Source organism: Leishmania donovani, chromosome 36 (genome assembly GCF_000227135.1).
Source record: "Leishmania donovani BPK282A1 complete genome, chromosome 36".
In the NCBI taxonomy this organism is placed as follows: Eukaryota; Euglenozoa; class Kinetoplastea; order Trypanosomatida; family Trypanosomatidae; genus Leishmania; species Leishmania donovani.
Window position 1 is genome coordinate 704,196 of NC_018263.1, and position 24,156 is coordinate 728,351.

General features: G+C 59.4%; 7 protein-coding genes across 7 annotated transcripts; all 7 read right to left on the reverse strand.

Annotated features, from left to right (window-relative positions):
- Positions 1-1,301: 1,301 nt before the first annotated feature.
- Positions 1,302-2,936, reverse strand: LDBPK_361830 (hypothetical protein, conserved; the record flags this gene model as incomplete). Its single annotated transcript, XM_003865250.1, has 1 exon — positions 1,302-2,936. One exon carries the CDS (start codon positions 2,934-2,936, stop codon positions 1,302-1,304), a length of 1,635 nt encoding a protein of 544 aa, XP_003865298.1.
- A 1,309-nt stretch (positions 2,937-4,245) lies between these two features.
- On the reverse strand, positions 4,246-5,775 carry LDBPK_361840 (aldehyde dehydrogenase, putative; the record flags this gene model as incomplete). The annotated part of the gene is made up of 1 exon (XM_003865251.1): positions 4,246-5,775. One exon carries the CDS (start codon positions 5,773-5,775, stop codon positions 4,246-4,248), a length of 1,530 nt encoding a protein of 509 aa, XP_003865299.1.
- A 2,255-nt stretch (positions 5,776-8,030) lies between these two features.
- LDBPK_361850 (hypothetical protein, conserved) lies at positions 8,031-8,351 on the reverse strand (the record flags this gene model as incomplete). Its single annotated transcript, XM_003865252.1, has 1 exon — positions 8,031-8,351. The coding sequence occupies one exon, from the start codon at positions 8,349-8,351 to the stop codon at positions 8,031-8,033; it is 321 nt and encodes a 106-aa protein (XP_003865300.1).
- Positions 8,352-9,355: 1,004 nt separating this feature from the next.
- LDBPK_361860 (hypothetical protein, conserved) lies at positions 9,356-11,593 on the reverse strand (the record flags this gene model as incomplete). The annotated part of the gene is made up of 1 exon (XM_003865253.1): positions 9,356-11,593. One exon carries the CDS (start codon positions 11,591-11,593, stop codon positions 9,356-9,358), a length of 2,238 nt encoding a protein of 745 aa, XP_003865301.1.
- Positions 11,594-12,721: 1,128 nt separating this feature from the next.
- Positions 12,722-15,361, reverse strand: LDBPK_361870 (exoribonuclease 2, putative; the record flags this gene model as incomplete). The annotated part of the gene is made up of 1 exon (XM_003865254.1): positions 12,722-15,361. The coding sequence occupies one exon, from the start codon at positions 15,359-15,361 to the stop codon at positions 12,722-12,724; it is 2,640 nt and encodes an 879-aa protein (XP_003865302.1).
- Positions 15,362-16,574: 1,213 nt separating this feature from the next.
- LDBPK_361880 (hypothetical protein, conserved) lies at positions 16,575-17,321 on the reverse strand (the record flags this gene model as incomplete). The annotated part of the gene is made up of 1 exon (XM_003865255.1): positions 16,575-17,321. The coding sequence occupies one exon, from the start codon at positions 17,319-17,321 to the stop codon at positions 16,575-16,577; it is 747 nt and encodes a 248-aa protein (XP_003865303.1).
- A 1,533-nt stretch (positions 17,322-18,854) lies between these two features.
- On the reverse strand, positions 18,855-21,671 carry LDBPK_361890 (hypothetical protein, conserved; the record flags this gene model as incomplete). The annotated part of the gene is made up of 1 exon (XM_003865256.1): positions 18,855-21,671. One exon carries the CDS (start codon positions 21,669-21,671, stop codon positions 18,855-18,857), a length of 2,817 nt encoding a protein of 938 aa, XP_003865304.1.
- Between the last annotated feature and the right edge of the window lie 2,485 nt (positions 21,672-24,156).

Here is a 24,156-nt window from a genome sequence, read left to right on the forward strand (position 1 = left end):
ACCGAGAAAAAAAAAGAATGAGAGAAATCGGGTCGACAACGATAGGCAGTAGCAAAGCAGATCGAGGAAGGGAGGGAGAGCGAGTGCGAAGCGTCCATGGGTTCATGGTCCGTGCAACGGGAGTGACTGTCCTGAGGCTGGAGATAGGAAGAAGACAAAACGGAACGGCAGTGACGGTCGCCACCAGCTGGAGAGAGAGACACGAGAGGAGGGGAGGTGATGCCCATGCCTGCCGCGCGTTCCCGCAGCATCGCACGTGAGCAGATGCCGATGTGGAGTGCAGAAAGGGCACAAGAGGGAAAAGGGCAGAAAAGCGTGCTGTTCCGCCCTTCGCTGGCCTGCTTTGCCGCCCCCCAACCACCACCACCAGCCACACACACACACACACACACACACACACACACCTGTATGTGCAAGTACTCGATTCTTTTTGCTGTGTTGTTCGCTTGTCGTCCTTCCCGCTCGCCTCTGCAACGGAGACGTGCGAAAACAGGTGAATCGGAAGGAAAAGAGGGGGAGAAGTGTGCGAGTAACGAAAGTTGTAAAGGCGCACACACATACACACGAGGGCAACGAATTAGTGGAAGCCATGGGCGCAACGATCAAAGGCCACAAGGCTGTTCAGCTCAACACCGACAGAAACACGCACACGCGCACGGGCAAACAGACACCGATAACACTGAACGCACACAATTAGAGAAAGAAGGCCACCACTGGCGCCGCGAGCAGCAGTCGTCCCTCATCAAGCTTCAACACGACGTTGGTACTCGCGTTGCTTTAGCGTCGTCTGACCTTCGCACACAAAACGTTATGCCGTTTATATGTGCGCGCTTGGTTTCGGCCCCCCCACGCTCCCTTTTCTGTTGTTTTGCTCTCTCGCTGTGTTTTTATATGCAGAAGGAGGAAGAGGGGGAGGGAGAGAAAGACGCGCTGCTCGAGTAGAGAAAGCGATGCGCGATGATCAGCGCGGGACTGGCAGAGAGACAGGGAGAAGGCAGGCAATATATGGGATGCACAAGCCCCTGCAGGGGGGCGCGCGCGAGTCCTTCCCGAATCCCTTATGGCATCGCTGCCACATGTTCCTCCTCGCGGCGCCGCTGCCATCTCTTCTTCTCTCTCCCCCATATTCGAAAAGAGTGAAACGCTTCTTTTGGTGGGGTTGTGCTGGCGAGGGATAGAGAGCGAGAGCGAGAGAGAGGCGAAGAGTCGCCGGCCAGCGAGCGAGAACTGCGCAACGACTCGTCTTTCCCTTTCCCTTTTCCTCCTCTCTCTGCCGTTTTTCGCCACGAGGGCCGGAGTCACTAGGCAGAGCCGTAGTTGGGCGCCCGGCGTCCAAGTAGCGGCGAGCTACTGCCGCTCCCATACAAGGCGCTCGCATCTTCATCCAGATAGCGCTGGCGTCGCTGTTGCTTTTGCCCGTACATGCAGTTCTGGATTTGGCGGTACGCAATGAAAGACGGCACCAGGATGAGAACGAGCGCGAGCGCGACGGACCAGATCGACGCCGCTGTGCACAGCGCAACGTAGCGGAACTTTCCGTCCTTGTTTAGCTCATAGCAAAACGGGATGTTTTCCTGGTGCTCAAGCAGCGTCGACATGATGAACTCCGGCTGATCCGGCAGATGCTTCACAAAGAAGCCAAGGAACGGAGAAGGTCCGTAGCCGCTTGTGTAGTCGGTCAGAAATGGAGACGCGTAGGAGTAGATGCGGCGGCCGTTGCGATCGGCGATGAGCAGCACATCACGGGCGGAATTCTCGTAGATGCCGCTCGCCGCGTGCAGTGGGGTGGGGTGGTTGATGGTATAGAGGCGATGTGCCCGGATGAAGTCCTCGCCAAAGGCGCCGCCCTGCATGCCGTTGTTGTTCGTGTTTCCCTGGCGGGAGGAGAAGCGCACCATGTACGCCATGCCGTCCTCCTTGCTCGTGACGTAAATGTACGGCACGTCGAAGCGCTGCGTGTGGACGCCGGCAGCGGAGACGGATAGCGACGACGAGTCACTGATGTAGTAGCGGTTCGGAAACATCACTTGAATCGGGGACGGCACGTTTAAGCCAAAGAGGCGCTCGCCGCTCTCGGGGTCGAAAACGTGCACGGTGTTGCTCGACACGTCACACACGAGCAGGTAGTACATCGTCGACTCGTTTGTCACAGCGAAGACGCCGGAGGGGGCGCCGCCCTCGACCAGCGCGCGCGGCAGCAGCGGCGAGATGGCGAGGCCACGCACGGAGCTCATCGAGTAGGACGAGCTCCACGACGAGGCAAAGAGACCGGAGCTGTCTGGGATGTTCTTCGGCGCCACCACCGTCTCCTCCGCCGACACCGTCTCCTCGTCGGCCTCAACGGCGGCCTTGACGTTCTTGGCCGGCTTCCAGGCCGGATAGAAGGCGTGCTGAGATCCGCCGGCGCCGGCCTTCGGCGTCACGTCCGCGGTCCGGTAGCGCGTGTACCGCGTGACGGTCACCGAGTTTTGGTTCGACACGTACATGTCCTCGGTCGCTGGGTGGAAGGTGATGTCGTACGGGTGATCCAGAAACGGGTTCTCCTTGTCCTGCTCAATCACGGTGAAGAGGTAGTCGCGGGTACAGTTTTCCTCCATCGTGCCGTTCAGCAGGCCGTTGCCGCTGACGGCGAAGACGCGGCTGTAGGAGCCGCGAGCGCTGGACACGTAGAGGTGGCCCTGCGGGCCAAAGCGCATGGAGCGGAGCTTGTCGACGCGCACGCCGGGTGGGAAAGAGGCTTTGTTGAGCACCGGGCCGAGGTAGTTGCCGAGAGTGTCAAAGGACCAAATGTTATCGCCCATGTTAGACGTGACGTAGACTGTGTGGGTGTTCCCGTTAGAGGGGCATAGCGCGTGGCCCGAGTGGCTGCAGGCAAACATCGCCAGCAGCAGCGCTGCAGCCAGCGTCACCACGGCGTGCGATGAGCGTGGAGGCATCTTGCTCGCTCGCGCACCGGTGTGCAGCTCTAAAGGAGAAGCGGGGGTAAGTACCACAGCACTGCAGAGAATAGAAAGACAACAAAGTCAGGTGAAAGCCATGGATACATGAGCGATAGAGGCGTGGCACGCACACGCAGAGAGAGGTACGAAAGAGGGGGCCTGCCTTACGCGAAACAACGATGTCGCCGTGAGAGGACAAGACCGCGAAAAGAGGGAAGCGAGTAAGTGAGAGCGTCGATGCTCGGAAGCGCACACGCCCAATGGGCGAAAGAGCTCTAGATGCCAAGAATCAGAGGGTAAGAACGAGCAGTTGGAAGGCGATAGGAAGCACCGTGATACTAAGGGCAGGGTGATGATGCAGTGATTCGTGCGAGGCCGAGCGCGTCAGGAGAGAAAACTCTACAGCACAGAGGTGAGAGGAAGATGATCGAATGAGGTGAAGCAGTAGAACAGTAGGCTTTCACCGGGAAGAAGCACATCCAGCGAACGGCAGAGAGAGAGAGCAAGACGGTGATGGAAATGAACCACGTGAGGCACAGGGCTTGCGAGGCGCACGTGGGAGGAGGAGTGGATGGGCAGTAGCGAAGGTGAACTGCAAGACGCTTGTATATATTGCCTAGCCTCGCCACGGCGTGTTTGGGCTTACTGGCACAAAAGAAGCGGGCGACCCACAGCGCCCCCAAATCACAGCCTTGGGAGCCGTACTGAAGTGTGTTTGCGTGCGTGAGAGCAAGAGATTGCATATGCCGTGCTCCCGCGCAAGGGCAAGAGAGCAACTCGCTCGTTCTTTCACAGGAGAGAGCAAGGTCGAACAGGGGGGAAGAAGTGGTGGTGATTCTCCCTGCGACAACGCCCGATAAAGGCGATAATAACCGGGTAGAGGAGGCAGAAGCGCGCGACGAAGGTACTCGAAGAGGGCAGACGATAGGGGATGCAAAACTGGGCAGACAAGCAATACGAAAAAAAAAGTGGAAGACAAAGGGAGGAGCGGCCAGCGATACGCAAAAGAGACAGGAGGAAAAGGGCACGCGCGCGCGGGTGCCTAGGCGCGTGTCCCTCCGGTCGACAATCATCGCAGATGCACGGAATTGACTCTGAAGATGAGTAAGAGTCAAGCGCCGTGGAACAGGAAGATGGTGTGCGCGTGCGTCCGAGACGTGCAGTGTGCGCGAAATCAATGGAAGGATAGCCGAGGCGAGGGCACGCTCCCTGAAAAGGAAGCAAGAGCAAGGATGCGCTACGTGAGCTGCACGAAACCCCTCGTCCTTGCCCTTTCCCTTTCCCTTCGCCTGGACACGCCTGCCCCCTAGACAGTCGAGAAGAGGACGTACTTGATGTCGACAAAGGATTCAATGCCATACTTGGACCCATCCCGGCCGAGCCCACTCTCCTTGACCCCGCCAAACGGAGCCGCTGGACTAGAAAGGGCGCTGTCGTTGACACCCACCATGCCGTAGCGCAAGGCCCGCGCAACGCGGTGCTGGCGACGGTAATCGCTGGTGAAGAAGTACGAGGCCAGCCCGGCTCGAGTGTCGTTGGCCATCTTTACGGCAGCATCTTCCGTGTCGAAGGGCACAAGGGGCAGAACAGGGCCGAAGAGCTCGTCGTGGCAGCACAGCGTTGCGTCGTGCGGCACGTTAGTGAGCAGCGTCGGCTCGAAGAAGTAGCCACCGCCCTTCACAGCCTTTCCACCCACCATCAGCGTGGCCCCCTTCTCCACAGCATCCTCCACCACGCGAGTCATGCGCTCTAGCGTGGCACTTCCAATCATGGCACCTACCTTCACGGCGGGGTCAAAGCTGTTGCCCACCTTCAGCGCGCGCACCCGGTCGGCCACGAGGCTCTTGAACTCCTCATAGACACTCGCCTGCACGAGCGCGCGGTTCACGCAGATGCACGTTTGGCCCGCGTTGCGGAACTTTGCGGCGATGAGCTGATCAGCGGCACGAGGCAGGTCGGCATCCTCAAAGACGATACAGGGCGCGTTGCCGCCAAGTTCCATGCTGACTTTCTTCATCGTCTCGGAGCACCGACGGTAGAGGTGCTGGCCGACGCGGGTGGAGCCGGTGAAAGAGACCTTGCGCACGTCGAAGGACTCGGCGAGTGCGTCGCCGATCTTGGGGGCATCACCGGCGACGACGTTGAAGACGCCTGGCGGGATGCCGGCTTCGTCGGCGAGCTGGGCAAGCGCCATGGCCGTGAACGGGGTGAGCTCGGCAGGTTTGAGTACGACGGTGCAGCCGGCCGCGATGGCACCGCAGGCGGCACGCATGATCATCGCTGCCGGGAAGTTCCACGGGGTAATGATGCCCACAACGCCGACCGGCTCCCGGAAGACAGTCGTCTGCACACCTGGGCGAGGGCCGGGGATGATGTCGCCGTAGATCCGCTCCGCCTCGCCGGCGTACCAGTCCGCGTAACCTTGCGCGTACAGCACCTCAACCTTTCCCTCCGCGATGACCTTGCCGGATTCGCGAGAGAGAATGTTTGCAACTACGTCACAGTGCTTCCGCATGAGCTCTCCCCAGCGCCGCACCGCTGCGGCGCGCTGACGCGGCATGACTTCTCTCCAGCTCTCGAACACAGCCCTGGCGGCCTCGATAGCGGCCGTCGTCTCCGCGTAGCCCATGCATGGAATAGCCCCGATGATCTGGTTTGTACACGGATCCTCGACGGTCACCGTCTTGTCCGAGAGCGCGCTTGCGACCCACGCGCCGTTGATGTAGCAGGCCGGCTCCCTCATCATGGGCGTGGTACCCGAGGCGTACTGAGCCGCGTTAGCCCAATCGAAGGGCTGAAAACCCTTGGCACCAACCGTTCGGAACAGCTTCGACATTGGTGATGCACTAGTGGGGGCCCGAGTGCTTTTCCTTGGTTGTGGTAGCAGTCCATGCGGGAGGGGGGAGGGTAGGGTGGCCAAGGAGTGTCCTCTGAGATGTGTCCCAGTACAGAGAGCAGCGCCCGCAATCACAGATGTGAGCTTCCCTTTGATAAGTGCTCCCCTCGTCTGCGAACGCCGCTCCGAAGCGGTGGCTGATGGAAGGATACAGGGAGAGAGAGCGAAAAGAAAGCCGTCTTTGCCCCGTCCCCCTCTCCCTACCGTCTTGGTAGCAAGATCGAGAGCGAAGAGCACCCGAAGCGGTGTTTTCGTTTTGTTTTGTGCTTTTGCCGACTGGTAGCGGAGTGAGAGAGAGGGCAGGTGGTCGTGGCACTTCACAAGCGGGCGGAGAGAGACCACCACAAAGATGGAGTGGCGGAGTGGATAAGAGTTCAACGGTGAAGAAAAACAAAAACGAGGAAAGCAGAGGAACAAGAACGATGGGAGTGTGTATCCTTTAGCCCTAACGGAGCAAGCGAGGAAGACACGCCAGTGCAGAGTCAGCTGCCGTCCATGAAGAACGAAAGGGGGCTTTCAGCACAACCACTCTACCTTTCTTTCACCGTGTCTGCCATGCTCCATTTCTTGATGGCGCTGCGGGTGCAGTGGACTGGGAGGGAGAGGGGGGGGGGCGTGCAACACGTCTCCGTTTCGATTCCTTTTCGTTTGTGCCTCTGAAGTTGTCCCACGTGAGCATGCATCGCGCAGCGCCCTTACAGAAGAAAGAGGAGCGTGATACGGACCAGGAAGTGCAGCACGACAGCCGCGAGAGACACGTCTTCCAGAGCCGGCCCACCACCTCCTCGACGTGCTGTGATGCGGCACTTTTTCTTTCCTTTTCGTTGCCCTTTGTGCCTCTTTTACGTGGTGCGGTGCGATGTGTCCGTTCGCGTCGCTACTGCGCCGTTTTTCGTTTTGTTTGTGATAGATGGAGGAGAAAGAGTTGCGTCACACGTGGGGAGAGAAGGCCGCCAAGACGAAACACACAAGCAAACAGTGAGAGAGAGAGAGAGAGAAACATAGAGAGGAAACAAAGACAGCACGAAGAGAGAAAACCTTTAAAGAACCACACCCAGCTCAACAACTCTCCCAATCATACTGTGCGTGCGCCTATGTCTACGTATGTCCGCGGCGTTGCATGCACAAAAAGAAGTGGACGTTACTCGCCTCCTCGTCGGGGGGAGGGGTTTAAGCGTCTGCATAATGCTGTGCACGTGCGTCAGCAACGGAGTCCATGTTTGAGTCGGCGCAGTTCGCTATAAGAAAAGGGAGGTATACACCGGAAGACAGGCATACGCAAGGAGGAGGCAAATGCAAAGACACGCTCGCTCACACACACACACAAGCATCGTTGGCTGTTGAGAAGGCTACTATTACGGTTTCTGCTTTTTTTCTTTTTCCGTTTTACATGAACCGAGAAAGATGTGCAAGTGGAGGAAAACAAAGGAGGGAGAAGAGAGGAACCCCGAGACGCACACCGCACCTCCCTCGCACACGCACGCACAGACACACGCACAACTGTGCCCACATCATCATAGAAAATGCACAAGCACTAACGACGCCAACGCAACAGCAATAAACGAAGGCTACGGCTCTCTCCAACACCCCCCCCCCCAACTTTGCACCTCTCGCACGCTCCCTCTTTTTGCACGTTTCTGTTTTATACTGTCTACTAGCACGAAAAGAAGAGCACGAGTGAGCGGGGCCTGCTTCTGTCCCCCTTCCTACCCACAGCGTGTGTGCGAGCGCGCCCGTGCGCACGGACGCGTGGCAAGGAAGAGGACGCATGCGCACATTTCCTGGAGACACGCACGCAGGCACACCACCTCACCCCATACGCATCTGCACAGACGCACCGGTGTCAGGAACCCGCGACAAAACCGAGCGACGTGTGTGCGTGTGTGTTTTCCTTTCATGGAGTCGTCAGAAAGCGAAGAAGAATGAACGATCAGGGCGGCGCACGGATCACTTGAAGGATTCGCTGGCCCACGGCATAACCACGCACACCGTCATCACCTACAGCGCCCTTCTTAGCCGCAGAGGCAACACGTGAGGCGTTGTGCAGAGAAGACAGAGACCAGCGAGTCTGCGCGTGATAGATGCTGAAGCGGCAATGCTTCCGATATTAGCCAACACGAAAGTCTTCTTCCTGTCGTCATCGCTTGTCGTGAATCCGAGCACAACTGCTAATTCTGAAGCCTCGCATCCGCTACTTACTCGACCTCCTCCGGAAGGTCCTTAAAGAAGGTGTCCATTTGCGGACCCCAAGCATCGGCCCACTGGTAGCCGGTGCCGAGCCTGCGGCGCCACACACGCAGGTAGTCGTTCTTGAACTCGGAGCGGGCGGTGTGCTTGCTGCCCATGCGCAGGAAGATAATCCACATCACTACAAAATACCCGAGCACGACACCGACGGCGCCGTAATACACCGGAAACTTCATGTGCGACAGCTCCGTGTAGCTGCGGCGAGACACCGCTGCAGAGATGCTAGAAAGGCTGCGCCCCGCAGACGCTCCCAAGGCACGGCGGAACATTTTCTTTTTTTTTTTTGCTCCTCTGCCTCGCTGAAAAGTCTGTCGTGCACGGCACAAGACACTTGAAAGGAAGCGAACTTTAAACAACAGCGAGCGCGCGTTCGATGTAACGTTTGCGGCCGCCACAGTGGAGAGAGGGGGAGAGGTAATACACGACGATCTTGTATGTCGTTTGCATGCTGTCGTCGTTGTCGTTGATATGAGTAGCACGCGGTGCGATGCGCGCCGGGTGAGAGTGGGCGTCGGACAGTATGGTCATCGAAGCGAGGTGCAGGGAGAAGAGTAGATGCGGCCGTCAACAACATGGCGGGCGTAAGACAAGAGGAGGATGGAGCAGGGCCGCCGCCACAACGTCCTCGGACCGATTCCGGCGGCGATACACATCCTTGAGGCAAGTTTGTGAGTGAACGAGACAAAAAGACGACGCGCATTCGTCGCGCGCCGTCCGGCAGGTCCGCTGCAGCGCGCTACCGTGCCCCTGACTCCGCAATACGAAGTAGACGAGGCAAGCGCAGCGCAAGGGGGATGGTGAGGTGTCGCTCTTCTCTTTACCACAGCAAGCACTGCTCACTGCTCTTTTGTGTGCGTGCGTACTTGGCTCAGCAGTGACTGAGGTGCAGTGGATTACGAGAGCAGCAAACGTCGGCAGCTGTGTGCACTGCAGGAAGAGAGAGCACGCACACACTAAAGAAAGAAACAGAACAGATTCGGTTCCGAGTGGATGCAAAAGTAAGAGATGAGAAACACAAAGAAGGCCCACGCCACTACTACTCACACTATACATTCCACGCGAGAAGAGAGGCGGGGTTGGGGTTGGGGTAGACGCACAAGGGGCACTTTGCAGGGACCAGCTCTCGGCTTACCTCTTCGTTATCGTGGTGTTCACAGTTGTGCGCACGGGGGGATGGGGGGAGAGGGGCAAGAGGAGGGTTGCCTCTTCTCTCCCTACTCTTGAAACAGCGCAAAACCGCGTCGCATACGCACAAACAGCGCACACATGCATCCTATTTCACGGGGGCATGCACCCCTGTCTCACGTCGGTGCAGCGTCGTTTGGCAGCCTTGCACCCACCCCACGACGGCAGAGCGTTTTTGCAACGATGCCCGGCGCTGGATCCTGGGAAGCACGCCAGTTGCTGTCGAGGCGCCACCGTTGGCGGGGTGCAACGAGGTGTCGGCCGTGTCACTATCACGCCTCCGCTGCAACGCGGGCAGTTCTTCGCAGTCACTAAGTGGTGGCGGCGCGCGTGCCGCACACACTGAGGCCGCCGCAGCCCGTCTCTTGGCAGCGTGGGGCGTGTTGCGGCGTTGGCTGGCCTCCGGCGGCTGCACCGGCTCCAGGTACCGCGCAATAAAGGCACGAAGGTGCGGTGCGGTGGGGTGGAGCTCCTTGCAGGAGAGCACGTCGCGCAACGCGTAGCGTCCCTGATCGAGCTTGAGGCGGCAGAGAGCACGATGATAGTAAAACTGCGGGTTCCGACCGTCCGTCTTGATGGCGTTGGTGAACTCCACCTCCGCCTGCTCCGGCTGGTTCTGGGCGAAGAGCTTGCGGCCCCACAGGTCGTGCAACGAGGCGATTCGCTGTCGCGCGTCACGCTGGTCTGACTCCAAGCCCAGGACCGCCTCGTAGTCCGCGAGCGCCTCCTCAAAGCACTCCATTTTGGTATAGCAGTCGCCACGCGCCAGCAGCACGAGCACGTTGTCCGGGCGCCACTTGAGCGACTCAGAGTAGTAGGTAACCGCGTCCTGAACCTCGGCCTCGCCGTTCAAGGAGGAGCCAATCGTGAAGAGCACCGTCGTCATCACTTCAATCGCTTCCTTGTGTTCACCGTTCGTCTCTCGCACGCAGCGGAACAGGTCCTTGACGCTCTGCTTGTGCTTCCCCGCCGCGACGTTCAGCTGCGCTCGGCGGAACAGCAGGTCAAAGTCATTCGAGTAAATGCTGAGGCAGCGGGTGATGCTGGCCTCATCGTTGCTCGCGAGCGCTGCCGTGCGGTAGCGCGCATACAGCTCGGTGAAGAGGTATTTGGCGACCGCCAGCGACCCCAGTGCGTCCGCGCTGGACGGCAGCGACGGGGCCAGAGTCCTCCGTCGTGCACTACACAGCCCCTCATGGACGTTGCCGTGGACTTCGATCGGCGCCTTGCTCGAGTCCGTGTTACACGCCTCCTTCTCCTCCTGCGCCTCCAGCAGCACTCGCGCCTTGCGGAAGGCTTGGCGGTTGCAGTAGAGCTGAACCAGAAGCGCGGCCGTCTGAGGACGCCAGCGCGGAAAGATGGCGAAGTGATCCTCAAGCAGCGCCTCTGCTTCCTCGTCGCGTTGCAGCGCTATCAGGTACACGCCGCGATGTAGCGCAATCGTCGGGTCGACTAGGAACTGTGGCGACTTGCTCGAGGGTATGTCCTCGTCCTCACCCTCGCCTACCCGTGCGGCGGCGTCCAGCAGCTCCAGGGCCTCGTTGGTGCAACGGAGAGCTTGCTCGACGCTGCCGAGCTGATACAGAGACAGTCCCAGGGCATCGAGCACTCCCGCAAGGCGCGCGCGTATGTCCTTCAGGGTGGGCGCTGCACCTGGTGCTGGTAGGCTCAGCGTCGTCGCTGGAACCTCGCTCGCAGCCGAGTCGACTGATTTCGCTAGAGAAGGCTGTTGCTCGGAGAAGCGCGCGGCCATCTCCGTTGAATGTAGGCCGTCCGCAAAGCCTTGGATAGAGCAGTCTGACGGACTGCTACCTCCGGCAGACTGGAAGGATGCAGGCGCGGGGTCCTGCGCCGTCTTCAGGCGAGCCTCCCATGTCCCTCCTCTCATATCATCTGGAACGTCAGAGGAACGCGTTTTACCACCATTCCGCCACGTCCTCTCGGGTGAGTTCGGCGCGTCAACGCGACAGCTGTGAGTGGCAGAGACCTCATCGACAGTGTCGGTCGGGTTTTCGTTAGCGCGGCGGCAGTAGTCATCCATATCTTTCTTGTGCAGCGACAACAGTGCCCGCCGGTAGCAGCGAACGGCGGACCGCAGGTCGCACAGGAAGACGTAGCACTCAGCGAGCGCCACGATGGGCCGTACGTTTTCGGCGTCGAAGAAGGACGCTTCCTGGAAGAGCTGGATTGCCTCATAGACGAGCCCACCTTGTAGCAGGCGCATGCCTGCTTCGTGCTTCTCGCGCACCTTGAAGGCGGTGATGGACGAAGTGGGATCCCCCCACGCTCTACTCGTGAGCGTGGAAGAGAGAGGCAGCAGCGGCATCGCCACGCCGGCAATGATGGCAATGGACGAAGGGGGGAGCGCAAACGAGCGAAGGTCCGCTCGTCGTCGTTCCCTCTGTGTCTCCGGAAATCCCGAAAGCGAGCCGCGGGTGAGGAAGGGGTGGGGAACGCACCCCGATGCAAAGTAAAAATGTATACGAACAAACACGATTCAAGAAGACCAAGTGCGTGCGAGTGGGCGTGGTCGGGCGTGAGCGTCTTTGCGTATGATTGTGTGTGTGTGTGTGTGTGTGTGTGCGTGTGTGCGTGCGTGTGCAGCTGTCGGCTTACGGGCTTCGGCACCCAACCGGTTGCAATCGACTTGAAGCGCAGACAGAAAGCACGCAGTAACGCAGGAATGTGGAGAGAGAGAGAAAAAGATAGTAGCCGCGTGGAGAGGAGGGATGCGTGGCGAGGACTAAGAATGAGGGACGAGGCGGGTTGATGGGGCTGAGACGACGGCTGTAACGCCTTGGATCGGGGAGTGGCTAATGAGCAGCCTCTCCGCGCGCGTTACACGACGATAGCCCTGACTGAAAGTGTCATTGTGTAGACGTGGTGCCTACACAACAATGATAGGTGCACGCGCACAAAGCCTGTGGTGTCGGAGGGAGGGAGAGGCAGCGTTGCAAAGGCGGCTTTAGCGAGATCAGCGGTACTTCAGTCCATGGAGCTCAGCGTTATTTGCTGCGCGACACGAATCGTGCCGCGCATGTCGTTGTTACGCGCATCGCTGCTGTCGCTCTTCGTTTCGTTGTAGGCTACTCATAATGCCCGCGAGGAAAGAGGAGCGGGCACGAAACGGCAGGGATGCGGTGATGCTGCGATGAGGGAGGGCGATGGAGGAGGGTTGTGCGGAACGAGCGCGACGACAACACAAACTACTTGGAGCGCCGGAGCGCAGCAGCAGCGACAGCACAACTTGCCCACGCGCATGTACACGCACCTCGGCGCGCAAAGCGTTGCTGGGTATCGGAGGAGTCAACGTGCAAAAGCGCCGGAAGCGATTGACAAGCATCCACGGCGCCGTGCGCACACGCGAGCCTCTCCGCGCATGCATGGCCGACACACACGCGCGGCAAAGCACAGCTGCCTCCTTGTGGAGTGACTCTCAAGCAAACCTCCTCTCTCACGCGCGCCGCTGTCGATGAGCGTGCCGCGACGGCTTGGTCGGCGTCACCTTTTCGGACGGTCGCAGTTCCTTCTTCGCTTCGCGGCTCTTCTTGGCGCGTCGAGATGACGAAGACAAGGGTGCGGGGTGAGCCTCACTTTTACTCTCGCGAGATCCAGTCTCGTGCTGCGAGCGCTTCTTTTCCTCCTCCTTGGAGCGATGCTTAGAAGATGAGGTGTGAGGCGAGGAGGAAGAGGCCCCACACGTGTCGACGTCCTTGCTGCGGCGCCGGCTCCCGCCATTCTGCTCCCTCTCGCCGTTGCTGCGGTGGCGCTCGCGCCTGTCCCTGTCGTCGTCGTGCCGGCTGGAGCCTCTCTTGCGTTTAGCGTCGTTACTGTTGACGACGTGGTCTGCGTCGCGGCCCCGCTTGCGGTGCCGCGGCGGTGACTGTTCTTTTTCCAGTCGCTTGGACGTCTTCGATGCGGCCGCCGCCGCCGCCCCGTTTTTGGTCGCCTTCTCCTCGCCCATGAGCACGGGACGGTAGTCGGCCTGTGTGCTGAGCTCGTAGCGGTACTGGTTCACCTGGTTCGACTTGATGCGTCCACCGTAGCGCGTGGACTTGGCCATGCCCGGGTCGGGGCACTGCAGCTCCTCGTGTCGAGGCCACTCCGCCTCATAGCGGCCCACTCGGCCGGCAACCGGCATCGTCGATGCCACCGAGGCGGGGATCGGCATCACCGGCGGCGCCAGGCTGGTCGCCAGCGGCAATGCGCTGTTGCTCGGCCCAGTGAGAGCGTCTAGCTGTTTCGCTAGTGAAGTGGACTCATGGCAGTAGAGGAATGTGCTGCCAAAGTCCTCCTCCAACTCAACCAGCTGTCGGCAGGCCTTGCTGAGGGCCTCGCAGTTGATGAAGGGAATACGCAGTACCCCTTGGTACGAGAAGTTGGCTTCGCTAAAGTCGACATCGACGATGGCGGGGTAGAACTTGCCCAAGACGGACTTGGGGTCGTTCACGGCCTCGTGCAGCTCCTCGGGCAGGGCGTGCACGCTCAGCCGCGGTAGCACCGCCAGCAGCTGCTCTACTGGATGAAGAGGAGCGCTCATGCGCATTTCGACATTCACCGTCGCCGTGAACGCCGCCAAGTCCTGCAGCAGCGGGGCGTAGTGGTACGGAAAGTACCACTCCCACGACGGGCACCCCTTCGTGTAGTAGCGCATGACCCACTGCAACCCACGCAGGTACTCGGCACAGCAGAGCCGAATGTGGCTCTCGAAGGCGGCACGGTTGGCCGACGGGTCCCAGCCGAACTTATGCTGGTAATACGCGTCGCGGTACGCCTTGTCGAGGTAGGAGAACCCGAGCGGCTGCTTGTCCACGACGAGGCGGGTGCGCTCTTTCCGCGCAGATGACATGAGCGCCAGTAACGCGTCACTGACCTCTTGTGCGTTGCTGCGATCTGGCAGCAAGGTCCCCAGCACCTCCGATACTTGAGCCTCCGTCTTGGTGACGCGCTCCTCAACGTGCTGCTTTGCGCGCTCCTTAGCGCGGACGACGCCGTAGTACTCCTTCGTCAGCTTCATCATGCACTTGGAAGTGAAGTTCATGAGGAAGATGTGCAGGTGGGCGTAGTCCACCTCGCCGAGCTGGGTCAAGTAGCCGTGCAGCGCGAAGTCGCGCACGTAGTGGTCAAGGAGCATCTCGATGCCACGCGTCTTGATGGACACGAGCGGCACGTGCGGCAAGAAATCGTTGCCGACGAAGAAGCAGAGGAAGATGAAGTCGTCCACGACGCGCTCGAACTGCATGCCCTCGATGTTCGAAAAGTCCTGCATAAGCTTCTCGCGGTACGTGCTTAGGTTAAAGTAGCAGAAGCGATTGTGATCTGGCTGGAAGGTCTCGGTGAGCTGGTTGCGCAAGATGCAGACATGTTTCTCGTGCGTCGACAGCCCGAGGCAGATGAGGTCGGCATCCATGCCGTGAATGACGTGGCTAGTGTTGTAGTCATAGCCGGGCTGCGAGCGCAGGCCGCGGATGTATTGCATGATCTTGTGCTCGCCCTCGCCCGGCACGTGCGCGTCCGAGAAGACGACCGTCAAGTGGCGCCATGCGGCGTCCTCGTTTAGCTTCTTCATAATGTACCACTCAAGCGCGAGGGCGACGCGCTCCATGAACGCCGTGGACGGGGTTATGACGTTGTGGTCCCAGCGCTCCCGGACGCGTGGCCGGGGAAGGTGATACTCGGAGACAATGCGGTCTGCACAGGCGTTCGAGATGGCGTCGCTCTCCAGGCGCTCGTCTGCGGCACGGAAGCGACGGCTGCGCTGCTGATTCATCTTGCTACGTGGGGCGACGCCATCAACGCACAGCACGAGGCACTTCTTCGGACGCACCACCCTGACGAGGAGGTCAAGCTGGTCGAACATGCGCTCAAACATCTCCTCCTCGTTCTCTGGCTCCGGCAGCGGCGCCGTATCGTGGCAGCAGGGGTGAATCAACCCGTTCATGTCCACATAGAAGTTGTCGTACGAGTACGCACTGGCATGGCTGTGCGGAAGCGTCTGACCCTTGAAGGCAGCATCTACCACATCCTGTGGGATGTTGTCGATGCAGTCGCCGTACCATCGCTGCAACCACAAAAAGAACCCAGCAATGCCCATGTTTGCTGAGCGCACGTCGCAGTCTATCGATTTGTATTTGCGTGTGTGTGTGTGTGTGTGTGTGTGTGTTTGATTGTGTGCGAGGCAGTGGGAGTGGGAGTAGCAGAAAGAGGAAAAGAGGGGTTACCTACGGCGCACGTCGCGTGGGCCCTTTGAGAATGTATGCGCGAGTGCGTGTAACTCGGAGTGTGTGGTATGCTGTGCTGTGCTGTGAATCTTCGTGTGCAAGACAGGGGAGACCGGGGTGAGAGCTGCGCGGCCCTCAGAATTCTGTATTGTAGTCGCGCCAGGCGAAGAGAGGAACCACAGGTGCGCGCCTGCGCGTAGTGGACCTCCCTTCAACGGCAATGCTGTGCTTTGCGCGCGAGTGAGCAGAGAAATGGAGAAGGGGGAGAAGAGCGATGCACACGACACAAGACGAGCCGCCTCACATGGAGCGAGAGACGCGGGTAGGCAAGGAGGGCGAGGGAAGCAAAGGAAAACACAACAGAGATGTGACAGGAGCGGCGGATTCACGAACGAGAGGGGGCAAGCACGTGCGTGCAAGGTGGATCGAGCCCCATGAGCGCTCTCCACAACGCTAGACAGGATTGCAGCGGAGTCGAAGAGAGCTCGCCAAGGGCCGACGCACTCTCGAAAAGGCATGCTTCGACGCCATATTTATTTCTTGTTGAGGTTGTGCCTTTTTGGAGTATGTTCGCGTGCCCACAGCGCACCATCAGCCCACCCCTCCGAGAGCCGGCAGCCCCGAGTGGGTCCTGCCGCAGCGGTCTAACTTCACGTGTAGTGGCCGAAAACGAAAAAGAGAGAAAACGCAAGCAGAAGAGAGGAGCAAAGAGGCGGAGAGAAGAAGGAACTTAAAGGGTGCTGAGAGGGGGGTGCGCAAGACCCAAGGCGGAGAAGACACTGGCGGTAGGGGAGGGACAATGTGCAGGCAGAGATAAGCAGCGGACTACATCGCAGACGGACAAAAGACAGAGGCGGAGGAAAAAGAGATTCGCCGACGAGGTGAGCGAAGTGCGCAAAAAGGGGGTTAGGGTGGTAAGTAGGCACTGCGGAGAGTGAACGTTCCCCGGCGGAGAAGTTGGACAGCATCATGCAGCCGTGCAAAGCGCATCCCTACGTCTGCCTTCCACCCACCTCTGTCACGAATACCATGAGTGGCACACGTCTCTTTCTTCTGCTACTCGATTATGCGTGGCACAACGCTTCGTCAAATATGCTCACTCGGCTGCTGCACCTCGCGAGATGTCCACAGTAGCTGCGAAATCCGTATCAGTTTTAGCCCTGTTGCCCGCGGGTCCAGCGCGTCGGCGTCGTTGTACGCCTTCAAGATCGCCTGAACCCTTTCGTGGAGAAATAGGCGTCGTTCCTCCACCGCTTGTAGGGCAGCCTCGTGTTGGCGAGTCATCGCATCCAGCTCTGCGCGGCAAGTGCGGGCTATCTCTTGCTTTTCTTGTTGATGCGCCGCCTTGATTTTGGCCAGCTGCTCTTCCTGTTTCACTCGCATGGCTTGCAGCCGCTGCTCCTGAAGATGGGTGATGTTCCTCTGCTGCGCCTGTTGCTCTTGCTTCTCAAATCGGCTTAGCTGTGCCTGCACCCGCTCCGCTTCACGATAGCGATGCTGCCTCAGGTACATCTGGAGTTCACTTTGCAGGTGCTGCACCTTTGAGGACCAGGAATGCGCCACGGAACCACCCGCTCGCGCGCTGCGCAGCTCTTCGTGCGCGCGCGCATCCTCCCGCACGCGCTCTGCGTAGTGATGCTGCTCCGCAGCCGCTAACATCGCTGAGGCATTCTCCTCGTACACCAGCATCTTCGTCTTCCAGCTTTTGCGGAAGTTCCGCTGCAGCAGTCGCTGCTGCTCTGTCAGCGCCTGCCGCGCGCGCTCTGCCATGGTGTTCGCCTCTCTGGAGATTCGCTTGGCGAGCAGGCGAACGATCTTTTCCATGCGCTGCATGCACTGCTGAGCCCGGTGGTAGAGCCCCGCTTTCGCGCTGTCTGCGCGGGCCGAGTCCAGCGCATTGAGATAGGCCTCCACCTCATGCATGTCAGCATGCCAGCGCCGCTGCGCCTCAGCAACGTTTTCCGGCACGATCGCAGTCGCGCTGGCGGCGCAGGCGGGGTTTACGAGGAACGCTTTGAGAGGTGGCGAGGAGGCGCCCGCGGACGAGGACGGAGCGTTGGAAGCCTGAACCACGCAAAGAGGAAGGTGCTCATCCGCATGCGTGCGGACGGTTATTGCGCTGGCTCTGTGCTCGGGTGGAGCGCTCCCAGACACTGGCGAGGAACCAAGGCTACGCGGTTTGCCCGCCATGGGAAGCGAAGTGCGGCGGGGGAGCGACACGTGGAAAGATGGAAACGCTGCACACATGAGCGATGCAGAAAGGTGTTTGTCTATGCCTCCGTAGGCGGTCGGGGACGGCGGAAAACGCGCGCAATGAAGGAAGGAGTTCGAGGAGTGTGCTCACCATGCGTGTGTTCTTGTATCTGACAGTGCGCTTCTGCCACTCGTCGAAGCGGGGTCGTCCTTGATGTGTGCGTAGGACGAGGTCCTCAGCACTCGTGAGACGCTTGCTCACGAGTAAGTGGGCGGATGGGTGTTTGGGCAGCGTGTGGGTGCAAGGCGCACAGAAGGGAGGGAGACAGAGAGCGGTGTAAGAGAGAACAAAAAGAGAGCGAAAGCGGTGACCCAGAGCAGCCTTCGCGCATGCCTCCATGTATCTGCGTACGCCAAGGAGACAAGTACTCGAGTATGCGAAACGAGCATAACTTGGCCTTGAAAAGTCTCCGTGCACCGGCCACCAGCGCGGCATCCTCTGCAACGCGTCCAAGGACACCGCAGAATGAAAGCGCGACCCTTGTGCACAGATGAAGCCGCTGGTATCGTTGTAAAGTCTCACACGTGCCTCCCCTTAGCTCAGCTACCAGCTTCATAGAAGCCCGTTCTTGAGCCTTCACAAGCAGGCAGTGCGTGTTGAGGCATTCATCGTGCGGTGCCGCACTGTGCGCACTCACCTCTCCATTTGCAGCATGCATGCCTCGACACTCCCAGACACGCCTCCCCTAGCTCCTCCGCACGGGCACCGCTACACCGTCCTCGAAGCCATCCACACACACACAAACACGCACACCTGCCGCTTCCGCCTCCAGTACACTCGGTGATGATGCACGTAGGGGATGGGTGCACAAATCTACGTGGACGGGCATTGGAACACCGCAAGAGGCCATGAGAGGCAAACGAGCGCAAGAGGCCTCCAGTGGGATTACGATGAGCATCTGTTTCTCTTTTGTTGATGTTTGGTATGTACATGAGCCCCCAGCCAGCTGCGTGGCTTTGCTGGTGGGCAAGGAAGAGAGGTGACGCAACTTTGGGCCCCTTTCCCCGCCCTCCTTCCCTGAATATGTCACACATGGAGTCTCGTACGCAGCATCACCGGGCACGCAAGCCCACACCAACAGGCACGCGCGTGCACGTCTGCGCGAGACCACCTCAAAGCTGATAAACCCCGTTGAAAAACTGTCCGTCAAACACGGTGCTGTCTGGGTACGTCAACACACCCGCTCCGTGCGGCACACCGGCGACGTTCACGTGACCGTGGTAAGCGCTCCCGTCGGCGAAGTGGACATCGCCGATGCAGCCGTCAACGATGGACCCGTTTCGCCACTCACACTCCACCGTCTCGCCAGATGCGGTGGTGAGGCGGCCGCGACCCTGCTGTTTGTTCGCGTGCCACGTGCCCTCGTACACGCTGCCGTCGCGGAAAACCTGCGTGCCCGTACCCTCACGCGCCCCACCTTGCCACCCTCCCACGTACCGCGACACAGCCGCCACGCCGCGGCGCGGGCCATCCGCTAACGGGTCTGCATCAATGTACTCTACTGTGGCAGTGGCATCAGGGACACCGCGGTGCCACACGCCGCGCAGCACATCCCCGTTTGCAAGTCGCAGTGACCCGTGCCCTTGCTGAAGTCCGTCCAACCAGCTGCCGGTGTACTTCTCCGCTAAGGCGGTGTTCGTCGCCGTCCCAATGCTCGTCAAGCGGTCGTGCATAAAAATGCCCTCGTAGGTGATGCCCTGCGTGGCACTGTAGTAGGTACCAGCGCCGCAGCGACGATTCGCCCTCCAGCTGCCCTCGTAGAAGGACCCAGTGCGCGTGTTGCGCTGCACGCCGCTGCCGTCGCGGTAGCCGAGCGCGAATTCGCCTTCGTAGATGCCGTCGTCGTCTGTCAGCCGGCCCTGCCCACTGCGCAAGTCGTCGAGCCACTCTCCTTCGTACCGCTCCACACTTGGCCTCTCGGCGGGCTCGCCCGACTTGCACGCCAGCGGGGGCCTCTGCACAGTTTGCACGCCGTACCCGCTGCGCTTGTCCTGGTGCCACGCGCCTGTGTAGACGGAGGCGCCGTCTGCCGAGACTGTGGTGCCGACTCCCTCGCGGACGTGCAGTACCGCATCCAAGGAACCAACGTGCCGGTCTCCGTTCGGGAACACATAGGTGCCTTCGACAAGCTCGCCCGCACGCCAGACGCCATCCAGCACGACACCATTTGGGTAAACCTCCTGACCAGCACCGACGCGGATGTCGTGTTGCCACTCGTGCGTGTGCTTGCACCCCTGCGTGTCCGTCCACGTGCCCTGCCCTTGGCGGCACGCCTCCTCCGGATCCCACAAGCCATCGTATGTGCTCCCGTCTTTATACACGACGCGCACGCATGGCTGCAGTTCGTCGCCGATCCACATCCCATGCACCGTCATGCCGTTCGGGTACGTGAGAGCACCCGAGCCGTGGCGTCGACCGTCTCGCCACTCTCCCTTATACAAGAGGCCTTCAGGTGTGAGGCGTGCCTCGCCATGGCCGTGCGGGACGTGCCGCTCCCACTGCCCACGGTACCACCTCCCGTCTTGCCGGCGAAGAAAACCGTGCCCTTCGCGGCGTCCATCCACCCACTCCCCGACGTAGGAGCGGTCGAGCCACTGGTAGGCACCCTTTCCCTCCTTCTTGTTCGCCACCCACTCGCCTGCGTACACCTCCACGCCAGGCTGCACCGGCAGCACCTTCCAGTCATCCGCCTCATCACTCATGATCTCACCCACGAGGAAAGAGCCGATGAAGCCGCCAAGAGCTGCCATCCCCTCGGCCGCGGTGGAGCAAGGCGCGACCGGCAGCGTTGGCGGCAGTGTCACGGTCCCTGCGAGCGAGAAGTCGCCCGTAGGGCTAGGAGTTGCTGCACCTTTGACTGGCACAGCCGCGTGGTCTGACTTCGAACCAGTCGCGGCGATGCCGCCCCTCGCACGAGAGGTGGAATGAAAGCAGAAGCCAAAGCCCAGACGCGCCAGCTCTTCCGGGGTGAGGGTGTCGGGAATGCTCCACGCAGACCACGGCAAGTTGTGCCGCTCACTGAAGGCACGAAGCAGCATCAGAGGCTGTGCTACATCCACACCACTCACTGTGACCGCTTGCTGCGAAGTGGAGGTGCAGATGGCGTCACAGTCCCTGCCGTCGGTGTGGCCGGCGATGCTATGTTCGACGTCCGTCACGTCGTTCTTGGTTAGCATCGTCTGCGACAACACCTCTTCGGGTGCGGCGTAGTACTGAAAGCCCAATCCGTCCCGCTGGTCGCCGCGCCAGTCGCCCACGTATAGGGAAGTGAACGGCGCACCAGCCGAGATTGCAGCGCAGCCCGACAGCCGCGCTGCCGAGGCAGCCAGCATCGCATGCAACGTCGGCACCGCAGGCAGAGCGACTGCATTAGCCTCCGAGCACTTGCCAGAGGCTAAAGTGCCGGGAGACGGAAGTGTTTTGACTGCGGTCACGTGATCCGCCGCTGCAGCGCCGGTAGCGGCCCGCATCTCCTCGTTGGTTCGCAGCCACATCGCGAAGAACTCTGACTGCACCCTCACCTGTAGTTGGAAGTTCGACTGCCCGCTCGGTTCGAGGTAGTGGACAGCGATGTGAAGCGTGTCGACACAGTAGGCAGGATCGGCAGGGTGCAATACGATCTGCTTAACTGGCTCCGGAGAGATGAGGCGCCACGCCGCGTTGTTCGCGTCCGGCTTGGGGTAGAAACAACTCAAAAAGAGCGCACACCGGCTAGCCGTATTGCCCTCCTTCATGCGGATGACGACGAGAGCTGGCTGGGTGAGCGCAACGGTGAAGTACGAGACAGAGTGCTGCGCGCCGACCTTGCCATCTACTGGGAAAGGGCTGCTCGGGTCAACCATGGTTGGCTGCAAGTCGAGTGGGGCAGACATGTTCATGAGGCACGAGCGCGACGACGACGTCGTCGGGCGCGCTGTCGTGGTGGTCATTGCCACCAGGAGGTGGCACCAGTGAAGTTGAAGCTGCTCGACGAATCAGCAAGAACTTGCTAGCGACTTTCCAGGCGCTCGCAGTTGTTGCTCTTCTCCTTTTCTTGCGGATGTTCCAGAAGTGGGTTTCGTTAATTGATTGACACTTTTGCGTCGGTGTGGGTGTGCGAGAGTGGGCCATGGAGTGCCCGAACGGGGAAGCAACGAATCGTGCGCGACCCGCGAGCACCAGAGTGCTCTGCGGTTCTTTCGCTGTGATGCGAGAAAGTGCGTCGGGGTTTTGTGTGTTGTCGACGCGTGCATTGCGGCGCAGCCCAGGCGAGGAGTGCAGAGAGGTACAGCCCGCGAGACAGTCGCAACGCAACAAAAGAAAAAAGGAGGAGGAGAGTTGGAAAGAAATGATTTGGACTGGAAACAGCGATGCGACATCAGTCCCGCATTAGCGTTACGGTTGCTCAAGGGGTGTGCTCTCACACATGTGCGGCACCGCAGAAGAGGGAGAAGGGGGAGGGGGGGGGGCGAACATACCAAAAGTGAAGCCCACCAGAAATTCCTGCGACCCACAACGCTTGCAAGCATCGAAACTGGTCGCGGCAGTGCAACATGCATGGAGGAATCGCGGCAGCAAAATGCGCGGCTTGTCGCCTCCGTGTTTTGACTTTTTTTTGCCTCCCACATTTTCTGTCGTGGATATCGGCTCTTTACTTCAGCGGACTTTCGGGAAACCGCAGCGCGTCAGCTTCATCGCCTTCCCCTGCCATAAAGCCCAGACAGGAACACCTAAGAACACATACACGAGCCGATGACTCTTGGCAAAACAATAAAGGAGCTAACCGTCAACGTATCCTGGCAACAGAGAGAGAGCGGCATCGCTTCATCACACACAGGCACACAAGCATGTCTTCGCACACTTGCAAAGTCGATCGAGCTCGCAAGTGCGGTGCGAGGTGTGTGTGCGGCAACCGGCCGTGTGCCTCCGTTTTCCTTCTTTCCCGCAAATCTCTTCTGTATGTCCCGCACACACACACATGTCACTCGTCATGCGAAGAGCCGCAAGGCCAGAGGCAAGCGGAAAAATGGTAAGGATTACGATCGTGGCGCACGTCGGCAAAAGTACGAAGAGAGACAAGCCCGTGCGCAAAACGCGCGCACACACACCTATGAAATACTGCCCATATACACACGCAGAAGCGTACAGCACCGATGATCGCACATTACGACGATTCCACTCGAGGTCGTATAGCGTTCGTCGCCGACTCAGTTGCAGCAGTGTGTGGAGAGGGGAGGTGCAGCGGCACGCGGGAAAATCATCCAAGCAGCAACGAGGCGAGAAAGATCTCCTCAAAAGTGAATAATGGTGGGGGAAATTTTCTGAGAGATTCAGGAGACAGATGGCCCTGCCCATCCAAGAGGAAGAGGAGGAGAAGGGCAGAGGGACTGATGTCCACCAAAACAGAAGAAATGGAGAGCCCGGCACGCACGCGAGAAATCACAGCACGGAACGAAAAGAGAACAACCACAAAAAAGGTGCCAGTGCAAGGAAGAGGGCACAGATGATAGCGCTTTTCGTCTTTAGAAGAGTGAAAAAGGCGAATTAAACCCAAGAGAGATGGAGGTGGCAAGGCAGCCAAAAGTAGTAGAATGACATCACGGGAGGGCGGTGAGAGAAAATACGCAGAAGTCAGCAGCAGAAAAAAAAGCGCAGCGAGAAGACGGAACGGGTGTGGAAGAGCATCATTGAAAAAGATGACGAAAGCGCACCACAAACTCACATGTAATGACAGCGAGGAGGAGGTAGCACGCATGACGAAGGTCGGGCGACTGTAGAACACCAGAAACTGGCACGGAGAGGTAAGAGAGGGAAAAGCGGGGGTAGCACCTCACCTACCGATAGACACTGCAAAATCGTAAAGATGGCAGTGGAGGAGGGAGAAAGAAAGACGCGCGTATGTACTCCAACGAAGAGCAGAGAGGCAAGCAATATGAGGGAAGGGGGAGGAAGTGGTTAGCACATCCACAACTTCGACCCGGTGAAGCCCCGTCAGGGAACAAAAGTAAGAAAACGAAAGAAAAAAGCCACGAATGCATGCGTGCGAAGGTGCTGCTTACCATTTTCCCTCACCCCTTCCGTCCCCCGAGGCTTTTAGTTTCCGCCTCCTACGCGGCGTTCGCTTTCACTTTTGTGTTGCTCGATTCAGCGCAAAAAGGGAGAAAAAGCAAGTTCGCGTTCGCCCACATGCGCTACTGTAACAGGGCGCGTGCCAAACACACACACGCACACACACACTCAGAGAGAGAAGCAAGCGTAGGCATGAATATATATATATATATACATATACGCATGTATATATTGAGGGAGAAGCAACGACTCACGGCCATCCACCAGCTTGCCAAAAACCGTCAGAAACTCCCCGAAACGCCGACACGTATACACGCACAGAGAGAGAGAAGGTCAAAGTGCAACGCCCCGGGGGGGGGGGGTTGG